This window comes from Suricata suricatta, chromosome 10 (genome assembly GCF_006229205.1).
Source record: "Suricata suricatta isolate VVHF042 chromosome 10, meerkat_22Aug2017_6uvM2_HiC, whole genome shotgun sequence".
NCBI classification, from domain to species: domain Eukaryota; kingdom Metazoa; phylum Chordata; class Mammalia; order Carnivora; family Herpestidae; genus Suricata; species Suricata suricatta.
The window spans coordinates 16,272,891-16,285,020 of NC_043709.1; the positions used below are offsets into that span (position 1 = coordinate 16,272,891).

Here is a 12,130-nt window from a genome sequence, read left to right on the forward strand (position 1 = left end):
AATGGAGGAGAAAGAACCCATGGGTCCCCAGATGGTCATTAATTTGTGAAAGATATATATATATATATATATATATATATATATATATATATATATATATATATGAAGGATGTATTTTAAAAATCTAAATGGGAGAGGTCTAGGGTCTGTTTTTGTTAATGGAAGAATAAATAATTTGGACTAACCTTACAAAATACAAAAGCAAATCTGGACAAAACATTTTTTTTAATCTCTCAGAAGGTATCGAAGAGCTATCAAGAAGGTAAGGAAATATAAAGCCAAAACCTGAAAGAAAGAAACCCAGAGAAGAGAGCCTAGCATTTGAGGCTGCTTTCCCTTAAGAAGCAGCTGCCCATTCCAAAGGAGAATAAAGACAGAAGCCAAACGTTATGTTTCAACATCTCACAAGAAGGAGAGGGATAAAAACAGGAGTTCATGGCCCATCAAAGAGGGAAGGAGGTCCTATAAACCTAGGTTCTGGATTGAGATCCTGAAAAACTACCCCCTAAAAGAAAGGGTGAACTCAAAAAAATAGCCATCATAAGATTTAGATCCCATTTCAAATCATCCCAATCCACAAGTGAATTAAGGCAATCTGGGTTGCTAGTTGTCCTAGTGTTTATCAAAAGCAAAGATTGTTAAATCCTCTCTGGAGAAAGAAAAACAATATCCAGATTTTCAAATTATATCCACAGTTTTTCATATACAATGTGCACATTACTAAAAATAACCAGGCATACAAAGAGATTAGATATATCCAAAAAAACAAGAGAAACATAGATAACAGAAATATCCAAATAATGAAATTACTAGACACAGGCTTCAAAATAATTATGCTAAATATGTTGAAGAAAAAGAAACAAAATTTATTCAGAAAAAGAAATGGAAACTATAAAAAAAAGCTAAAAAGAAAAATAATTAAAATTAAGAATTCAGTAGATAGGCTTACCAGCAGATTAGACATAGCTAAAGAGAAAATAAGAAGAGAGAGAATGAAACAGAAATAGTACTTGAAGAGACAGCGGCTGAGAATTTTACACAAATTCCAGAAGCTCTACAAATCCCAAGCAGCACTGACACAAAGAAATCTATACCTAGGTAAAGTAATATTGCTAAAAACCAAAAAGTAAACCTTACAAGCAGTTAAAGGAAGACTCACATCGAGAAACCAAGAAAACCAACAGCTAACTTCTCAACAAAAATAAAAGAAGCTGGAAGACAATAAATGGGAGAGGGAGGTGGGGGATCCTGCCAACCTAGAATTCTCTATGGAGCAAAAAGGCCTTCAAAAATGAAGTTGAAAAGTGCCTGGGTGGCTCAGTGGGTTAAGTGGCCAACTCTGGATTTCAGCTCAGATCATGATTTCACAGTTTGAGTTCAAGCACCAAACACTTAGAGCTATGTGCTCACAGTACACAGCCTTCTTCAGATCCTCTGTCTCTTTCTCTCTCTCAAAAAATAAATGTTAAAAAAAAATGAAGTTGAAATAAAGACATATTCAGACAAAAAATAATGATAATTCATCAACAGAAGTACATTTTAAATGAAACAGTAACAGCTATTCCACAAATAGAAGAATGAAGGGAACAGGAAGAATGAAAAGGAGAACAGGTAAATACATGGATAAATCTAAATGGACCATGACTATAAAAACAGCAGCAGCAATAATAATGCCTTGAGAAATTTAATATATAAAGACAATCAAAATAAACAATAGCATCACAAGTGAGGGGGGATAAATAGAATTCAGGTGGTTTAAGATCCTCAGACTGTCTAGGAAGAGATAAAACTACTCATTTATTTTGGAGTTGAAGGCTAAATAATCCATCTTAAAAAAAAAACAGTAAAAGAATACAAAATTAGCAACATAACAAAAAGAGAAATAAAATGATGAATTAATTCAAAAGAGAGCAAAAAAGGGAAAAGAAAAAGGACAAAGAACAAGTGAGACAAATAGAAAGTAATTAGGTGCTGGTTTTTTTAATTTTTTTTTAATGTTTATATATTTTTGAGAGAGAGAACAAGAGCTCATGGGGAATGGGCAGAGAGAGGGGGACATACAGAATCCAAAGCAGTCTCCAGGTTATGAGCTGTCAGCAGAGCCTGACGCAGGGCTAGAACTCACAAACCGCAAGATCATGACCTTAGCTGAAGTCGGATGTTTAACCAACTGAGCCATCCAGGTGCCATGAGGTGCTAGTTTTAAATCCAAAATACATCAGCAGTGACATACAGAAAATAATTAAAAAATAAAGATGATCAGACTGGGGAAAAATTTATGCTGCTTACAGAAGACCAAACAGGTTGCAAGTATCCAAAAAGACATACTGTGTAAACCCAACTAAAAGAAAAGTGGTATAACTATGTTAGTATTATACACACAAGACGTATGGAACAGCATTACAGGAAATAAAAGGGGCATTTCATAATGATAATAGGTTCAATTCATTAGGAAGATATAATAATCTAAATTCTGTACACTCACTTGGTCTCAAAATATATTAAACAAAAACTAACAAAGGGTAAACAGACAAATCCACAATGCTAGTGGGAGATTCTAACCCAATTCTCTCAGTAACTGACATAATATGTAGACAAAATCATTAACAAACATGACCTACTTGACATATACGGAACACTACAACCAACAAATGCAAATCACATATTCTTTTCAAGTGTACAGGAAATGTTTTCCAAAGTTGACCATAGGCTGGGCCATAATGCAATCTCAACAAATTTCAGAATATCAAAATTATTTTAGTAGTTCTAGAAATCAATAATAAAAGATAACTAAGAAATCCTCTTATCTTTAGAAATTAAAAATTAGCTTCAAAATAACCCACAGATCAAAGAAGATCACAATAAAATTTCTTACATATTTTGAACTAAAGAATAGAAATGCAACATATCAAAACTTATGGGATACAGCAACAAAAGTCATACTTCAAAGAGAATAGAGATTTAAATGCATGCATTAGAAAATCTATCCAAACATAACCAAATCAATTTGTTTTTACAAACAAAAACATATCCTATCCTTTCCAGTTTTTTCAAAGTATAAGTTCTATACATTGAATTAACAAAGATATGACCCCCAAAATAGTCTAAGTAAGAAGATGCAACTACCTGTATAAAAACATTACATCTATTGGTGAGGTCTTCAGCAAATTTATCCATTCTCTGCTCTTTAGATAAAATAGATTCCATTTTCATCATCCATGAGCTCACAAAGACGTAGTAAGACTGCACATCTCTAACAAAGGAAAATATTGGGGTTACTCAGCACAAGAAAGAAAATTTATTTCCATCTCTTTGAACTGGTTGGGATACAATATTTCCTTCCAGGAGCCATCTTTCTGGTTTTTAAACTACAGACATCCTACATACACATATATAAAATCTACTCGTTCAACAAATGTTCATGCCTATCTAGGCCAGACACTGTTTCTCAGTACAAAAACAAAAGTTAGCAGTAAAAAAAAAAAAAAATGGATAAAACTCCTGCCACAATAAAGCTTACATTCTTTGAAGAAAGGAGAGTTGTATAACAAAGAAATCAATAATTAGGATCTGTAAGATGTTAGATATGTGCTATGGAAAAAATGCAGCAGAGAGAAAAAAGAGACAGACTTGGGTGGCAGGTACATTTTTAATTACAGTGATCAAAGCAGGCTCACTGAAAATATGATTTTGAGCCAAGATTTGAAGAAGATGAATGAGTAATACATGTAAATACATGAGAAAAGAATTCCAGGAAAGTAAATAACAAACGCAAATGCTCTAAAACAGTGAGTGTATCTGGCCTGTTTGAGTAATAAAATGAAGTCAGTATGGCTGGAGCTCAGAGAACAGGGATGAGAACACAGAAGGAAATCAGAAAAGTACAGAGGTTGGGGCTGGAGAGGCAGGAAGGGTGGGGAGTAGAACGGATTCGTGTAAGACTTTGTAGGGAGGACTTCAATGGAAAAGCCACCATAGGATTTGAGCAGAGTGACTTGATCTAACTTTGAAGAGGACCAATATCACCTTGGCTGATATGCTAAAAATAAACCATAAAGGGGAGAAGTGGGGTAATAACAGGAAAACCACTGAGGCAGCTACTGTGATAATGCAGAAGGGGATACGACTTGAACCCGAAAGGAAGGCTGGACGTGGTCAGAATCTGGATATAAAAGCTGCATTGATTGAACAGTATACGCCGCCCACTATTCTTTTATACAAAGTAACTCATTTAATCCTCCCATTAACTTCATGAGCTAGAAGAGGAAACCAATACACCGAGAAGTTAAGTGCCCAAGATCATAACTGGTACAAGCCCATGTGACGATAAAAGCCCAAATCTAGGAAGCTTTACTATCCAGGAAAGACTAAATCTAATTTAATTGTCCTCTGCAGGTCAATTACAAACACTGAATCACTCTATCAATGCATCTCAAATAGCTCAAACTAGAAAATTTTTAGCCCAGAAGCTGTTTAATATACCCTTCTGTTTTATTTTAAAGATTCAGTGTGAAAAAATGAACAATTCCCCTTTGTGGGATCTGATGTCACCAACTCTGTAAAAACCTCCTCCGGTCAGAGAAACATCCCATTCCTGGCAGTCAGAATGAGCTAGAGGGTAGCACTCTGGGCAAGGGACTGCAGAGACTCACTGGCTGAGATCTGAACCCTACACTGAGGTCGCTGGCCAGCCACACTGCCAAAGAGTCTCATAACTGCAAGAACTCAGTCTGAAGAAGGACTACACCAAAAATTTTTATAACTATCTTTTAAGGAGGTAAAACCCTAGCTGGCAGCAAATCTAAGAAAAATTTCTGCTGAGCCAGGATTCCCTCAAACAAATGACACCAATAGTTGTACTTTTGGCTTTGCCTCAAATGGTGCTAACATCATCTGACTTGTGGATTATTCAACTTCAAACGGTGAAACACAGGGAATGATCAGGGTCCTAGGACAATGCCTCTCTACTTTTGAGGAAGCTGTGATCAGTATTCAGCAGGATTACAATGTAAAGGAGGGAACAGAAAGGTCATAAGCAAGAACAGAAGGAAGAGGCCTAGATTATAGAGCCTTCCTTGATGGTAATCAAACCAATAACCTTATGAAGAAGGCTAATAACACGGTCAAGGACACTCACTCAAGTTGTAGATCAGACTATGCAGGATAAAGCAGAGGTTGTCTGTTACTCCACCCATCACTCCTACATCCAGACACTAGATGATCTTCCTCACTTGTAAATATATAAAAATGAAACTGTTTCAAGTTTTAAAAAGCAAAGGGAGTCCAAAATAGCCAAGGTTCCATCAGATGGCCAGCTTCATTTCAAAGTACAAACAGAAAAAACACTAAGGGAAAAAATCTGTCCTAATATAAATCACCGAATGATGACAACACTTGTATGTCAACAGAGGTTTGAAATGAAGGTTCATACCTCGATCCTCTAAAGTCAGTATTTCCAATGTCAAAATCATTGTGAATGAAAAGCAAAACACAGCAACCTACAAACCGTGGACCCCGGGCGGGAATGTGGCTGGGGCACCTGGCCAGCTGGAGTCTAGTGTGAACCAGGAGCAGAGAAACTGTCCTCCACTGTTTCCTCCTCATTATCTAATGAACTCTGGAGTCTGACTGGGACAGCTCTTGGTCACTCCCTCAATTTTTCCTAAAGCATTAGATAAAACTCATGCTGATCACACTGTCTCCACTCTCTTGGGTTTCATTTTAGTGGAGTGAATTATAGGTTTCTTTGGGAGAACTGCAAGGAGAATGAAAAAGACACTACCCACTTCAGCTCCCTGGAGCTCTGTGGTAACTGAATATCTTTGGAATCAAAGAATTTAGAAACATAAAATGTTATCATGGGGCAGGAAAGGAGGGGGTCTTTGAAAGTCAACTTATTCAATCTTCCACCTGATAAGACTCACTTCCTACAGCATCTTGAACTGATAGTCATCTATACTTGACCTACACAGCTCTACTGAAAAGAGTGCATCACCTCTCAGTACAGCCTCCAGGACTCGGTAGCAGAGGCTCTTCAGCAGGACTGGTATGGGTTTGACACCTAGCACACCTAGCTCTGGGACCTGACAGAGTTGTTCTCTAAGCCTCATTCTCCTTATCTAAAAACGGAATAAAAATAGTACTACAGAGTAGCAGTCAACAGCTTGTGCTCTAGAGTTGGAACGGCCCAGCTCTGCCAACTACTAGCTGTTTACAAATCACCAAATAATGCTAACATTTGTATGTCAACAGAGGTTTGAAATGAAGGTTCATACCTTCATTTTGGGCAAGTTTAATCTCTCCGTTTTTCAATTTTCTTATCTATAAAATGACCATAATTACTGTATCTACCTCATAGGGTTCACTCATGATTAAAAGAGATAATAGATGTGAAGTTCCTGGAATAGTTTAATTATTGGCTTATAGAAAGCATTGGGTTAATATTGCTTGTCACCTTTATTATTTCTGACACGAGAAGATTTACGGGGTTTGCATAAGACAAAGTGTCTGAAGCCTTTAGCATAATGCCCACTACTAAGAACTCAATCGTGTTGGCAATTATTACTATTGTCTGTCATCTTCAACTTTTGGTTCTAGTTCAACTAGACCCACAGAAATCAAATCTGTTCCCTCGTCAACCTGAATACCACTCAAATATTTAAGGAGCTCACCATATCATTTCTCAGATTTCTCTTTTAAAGGTCAAACTATGCAGAGATTCTTCAAAAGGCATGGCTGTCAGGTCATCTGACATATCCTGATCAGCTGTATTTAGGGTTGTGGCATTTTGTGTCGCTCTTAAAAATGTGACACCACCGGACTCCAACTATGCTCTGACCCATAAAAATTCAATTAAACTACCAGTTCACATGCCCTAGTACCATTTTCCAGAATATGGATATAATCCAAGTACATATTGGTGTAATTACAATACATTATTGCAATTAGCAACTGCATCACAATATTACGGAATATTAAGACTCTGATAATTATATTATCCACACACCTTAATTACTACTATTAACCTGATCCCGGTCTCTCCATCTTATTGAATTAACATCTTTAAATCCAAACTATGTCTTTTCCCCTCCTCAGTTCTGTTTTAAAAGGTATGAGGGAGTTCTGAAATCTCTGTTATGAGTAGTCCTGCCTGAATTGAGTAATTGTCATTGTCCACTGACTCGACTCACAAGACTTGGGAGTACTAAGAGATGTTTTAGGAGACCTCCTATGTTCCTGATGTACTCCTTCTTCCCCATTCTGCAGTAGTGATCCGGTTTCCCCTTGACAGTCAAGATCAAAAGAAAGTGAATGAATATCCCTGTTATCTTTTAATCATGTCACAGATAAAAACTGTGTCCGGCACAGGGCCAGTGGCATGGTCCTGCATTTCTTCACCAAAATGTTCATCCAGGTCAGCGTGTGATTTTAGCAGTGCAATCAAGTAAGAATGTGCAGTACACGTAAGTGTTGAAGCTAGGTGGTGAGAACACAGGGGCTCATCAGACTCTTTTCGCTCTTTTGTTTACATTTGAAAATCTGCAATAGTAAGACTTCAACAAAATACAAGGACGTAAATATCAGAAAAAACTAAAATTAAAAGTATCCTATTAGGGAACAGGACTCGGATACAGGGGGGAAATGAGCAGAGGACAGTTGTTTTTCCCTTTAAACTTGTAACACTTTTGGACTTTTTAAATATGTGCATATGCTACTTTCATAAAAATACAAATTAAAAAAAGGGATGCATCAAATTAAAATCAATGCCTCCTGGGGCACCTGAGGGGCTCAGTCGGTTAAGCATCCAACTCCAGCTTAGGTCATAACCTCATGGTTTGTGAGTTCAAACCCCACGTCGGGCTCTGTGCTGAATGCTCAGAGCCTAGAGCCTGCTTCACATTCTGTGTCTCCCTCTCTCTGCCCCTTCCCAGCTCATGCTCTGTCTATGTCTCTTTCTCTCTCTCTCTCTCCCTCTCTCAAAAATAAGTAAATATTAAAATAATGCTTTAATGATAAAAAATAATAAAGTCAATCCCTCTAAAAATTATCACTGAATCATAGACCCACAATGTTTTTAATGTCATCAAATGACATCTACTGCAGGTACTTCACTTTACAAAAAAAATATTTAACGGGTCTGATAAAAATTACGTGCATGTGCATATATGTATGCAAGTACATGTATATGTTTGTGTGTGTGTGTGTGTATATATGTATATACACACACAAATATCTCCATAAAGTATAATTTTCCTAGATAACTGAGTTTAAACCTAAAACATTTACAACAAAACCCAAAAGACTCCTAAAATTCAAGCCTCCTAGAGATTGTCCAACCTTTTCTCTGGTAATGAGTAGGTACATTTGATCTTAAAATCAAGTATTTTCCCCACATTTAGAGTCAGTGTAAGATCCGAGACTATAAAGTATCTAAACACTCTCATTATGGGTACTCATAACACTTACTTGGTAAGTGATTGAGCTTTCTGCTGTAGGAAAGTATCTCTGTGTATTTTAATGGCTTGAAGACTTTTTCTGTCTAGAAGTTTGGCAGCTGCTGGTATTTTCTGGATCAAAAAATTATCAGGAAACCAAATAATATTAGCAGTTAGAGTGATGGCTGGTACCTGAAACAGTAAATGTAAGGGAGGGAAATCAATAAATTCAGGCTAACAATAAGCTATTTAACAGGCCTATAGTACACAATGGAAGACGATTTACGATCATTTACATACTATGACACAAATTATCTTACTGTGACACAGTTAAGGCATTCAATATCTGATATGGAGCATGAAAATAGTTTTATTCTGCCTAAATCTTCAACTCTTATACACTCGCGTGGATATTCAGATAAAAATATGCAAAAAGCAAACAAAAGCTTCAATCCTCATCACTCTTACAAAAAAATAAAAGACCCAAGATGGCTGGCTTCTCACAGTCACATATCACTTGATTTTACACACAAACTAAGTTTTCAATTTGTTTCTTCTTTTATAGTTTATTTGCAAGTTGGTTTCCACAAACTAAGTTTTCAATTTTGAAATCAGGTGTGTCACATCATGCAAATAGCAAAGATGTAAAAAAAATTATTTTTTTTACTTCAATAATGAGAAGGAATGGCAAGAACAGGAGAAGAACCAAAGAAAAAGAAGAGTAGTAACAGTAATAGGAAGTTAATTTATAGGAAGAAGTCTGGAAAAACCTCCACAAATAGGTATTTATATGATGTGAAATTACCCGGTACTTCCATTCACTGTTACTTATTTCTGGAATGCTTGGTTTTTGGGTTTTTAAAACATATTTACTTATTTTGAGAGAGAATGAACGAATGAACAAACGAATGAACGAACGAATATGGGGGATGGGCAGAGAAAAAGAGAATCCCAAGCAGGCTCTACACTGTGGGTGCAGAGCCCAAACGCAGGGCTCAACACAGGCTCAAACTCGTGAACTGTGAGATCATGGCCTAAGCCAAAAGCAAGAGTTGGACACTCAACCCACTGAGCCACCTAGGTGCCCTGGGAATGCTTGGTGTTAAAAAAATTATTATTTTTATAATTATTACAAAATATTACAAAATTACTATTTTTGTAAGCAGTAATGAAATACATTTTAGAATATCCAATTTTATCAAAAATCTTTTTCATCTACTCAAATTGAAAAAAAAATTCCAAGTTCTTACCTTCTTACAAATGTCCAATAAAGATTTATAAAACTTTTTATCAATAGTCCGAAATATCTGAAAATGCAGTACAAAAAGTCCACAAATTCCAACATACTTGTCTCTCTGATCAATTTCAGAAGGTTCTCCTTATAAAACAACAGCATGTGAGAAAAATGTACTTAAGTTCTACATTCAAGGAAATGCAAACTTTATCAACAAAAATTTTTAAGATGCATTTTACATTACCAAGTTTGGCTTCTACATTTGCAAAAATTGAGCGAATACTATGTGCAAATTCTTCAGCAAAAGTGCTATTTTTTGACACAGATATTCCTCCATTGAGAGAATCAAACTGCTGTTCTATACAGGCCTAAACAGGAAACATTTAAAGGGAAATTTAGATTCTCAATAACAAAGTTATTAAACAGACTTAAATATACACTGTGTGATGACAAACTTCTACATCCATCATTTTAGGGGTGCCTAGGTGGCTCAGTTGGTTAAGCGTCCGGCTCTGGCTTCAGCTCAGGTTATGATCTCACGGTTCGTGGGTTCGAGCCCCACGTCAGGCTCTGTGCTGACAGCTCAGAGCCTGGAGCCTGCTTCAGATTCTGTGTCTCCCTCTCTCTCTGACCCTCCCCTGCTCATGTTGTCTCTCTCTGTCTCTCAAAAATAAATAAAAAACATTAAAAAAATTTTTTCGTATTCATCATTTTAATCTCAGTAACATGGAGGATCAAGTTTTTACCTTAATGTCATCCAATAACTAAATCCTTTTAAATGGAAAATATGTACTTATATATTTAAGAAACCAGTTAGTGAAATACAACTGAACCACAAATCCATAATTCTACATGAAGAGATACACACAGTGATGCTCAGTGATGTGCAGAAGACGTATCTGATGAAGCACTGGAAAACATGTTTTTTTTTTTTTTTTAATGGTTTTTATTTATTTCTGAGAGACAGAGACAGTGTGAGCAGGGGAGGGTCAGAGAGAGAGGGAGACTCAGAATCTGAAGACAGGCTAGCTGTCAGCACAGACCCCAATGCAGGGATCAAACCCACAAACCGTGAGATCATGACCTGAGCTGAAACTGGATGCTTAACCGACTGAGCCACCCAGGCGCCCCGGAAAATATGTTTTATTATTTTACTCTGCACTTTTAAGAGTAGAGTTTATTTTTCCTGATTACGATTATTTCCTAGCACTTTATTACAGCATGTACAGGAATGTCTCCCGGAAAAAGAATCAATGACAAAAATTACCTCCTGAATTGAATATGCTAACTGTCAAATTAATATAAACAGCTGGGATCAATCTGTAAAATTTGTGATCCTCAGAATAGCATAATGTACAGACTTGTCAAACCACTATGTTGTATGCCGGAAACTAATACAACATTATGTCTCAACTATATGTCGATTTTAAGATTGTGATTATGTAAAAATACATTAAAAATAACCTTGAAGCAAATTTTAAATAAAAATATATTGCACTTTCTGATAAATACTACCCAAAGCAATGCTATCCAAGAGAACTTTCTGTGATCACAGAAATAATCCACATTTGTGCTGACAGGATAGCTAGTCACAAACTAATTGTGGCTACTTTTCCCTCAGCTTTATTAAGATATCACTGATATATATAGCATCTAAGTTTGAGGTGTCTGGTGCAATGATCAGATTATATGCAGCTAGTAAGCATGTGAAAGTGGTGGAGAAAGAAATGAAATTTTATTTCATTTTAATTAATTTAAACTTAAAATAGCTACTAAATGGTAGGAGGCTACCTGGACTACACAGACCCAAATTATATTCCCTGAGCCTAGGAAAAATTAAACAGACCTTCAAAAGGTAGTATAACATACCCAAATCTAGAGTTTAACAACAAACACTAAGCAACTGCTTAGATCTTAATCCTTGAATAGTTTTACCCTTTTACGTAATTTAAAAAAAAAAACCTTCACTCCAAATACAACCAGGACTATTAATTTTGTATGCTACTAGGTACTGAATTAATTTCATTTAGTATACTAACAATGTTTTAGGCCAAAGCACTTTTAAAGAAAACATATTTCAACAGTATGACCTATCAAAGGGTCATACATAGTTCTGAGCTGGATCAATGAACACAAGCCCGTTTAGTACAGACCCATAGAGCAGTCATACCTGAAATATCATTCCATCAAGTAACTGCCCTTCCAGCTTCAGCAAAAACTTTTCAAATGGCTTTAGTTTTTCTTCCTGAATTCCAAATTTTGAAGGATTGTGATGGACAGATTTCAGTAACCTTGTGGAATATTAGGAGAAAGGCCTTCAATTTTCTTAATAACTCTTCAACTGAAAACTTTCCAAGAAATCAAAATTTTACATGTGTATTGCTTGTTTGACTCTACACATTTGAAAATCTAAACAAAAACAATGCTAATATATTTAATATTCTAATCACGCCTTTTTTAT

The 12,130-nt window shown here is 36.0% G+C and overlaps 1 protein-coding gene across 7 annotated transcripts in view; it reads right to left on the reverse strand.

Moving 5' to 3' along the window:
* Positions 1-12,130, reverse strand: part of WASHC4 (WASH complex subunit 4) — a 59,194-nt gene that overhangs the window by 34,178 nt on the left and 12,886 nt on the right. For all 7 annotated transcript variants that reach the window (XR_003914145.1, XM_029953429.1, XM_029953428.1 and 4 more), the window contains 5 exons: positions 11,840-11,960; positions 9,914-10,037; positions 9,686-9,813; positions 8,467-8,627; positions 3,127-3,253 (listed from right to left, as the gene is read on the reverse strand). Coding sequence is in view for 6 of the 7 variants with exons in the window: in XM_029953429.1 (XP_029809289.1) it covers positions 3,127-3,253; positions 8,467-8,627; positions 9,686-9,813; positions 9,914-10,037; positions 11,840-11,960 (661 nt within the window). In the remaining variant the exon portion in view is untranslated. The remainder of the gene's footprint in view (positions 1-3,126; positions 3,254-8,466; positions 8,628-9,685; positions 9,814-9,913; positions 10,038-11,839; positions 11,961-12,130) is intronic.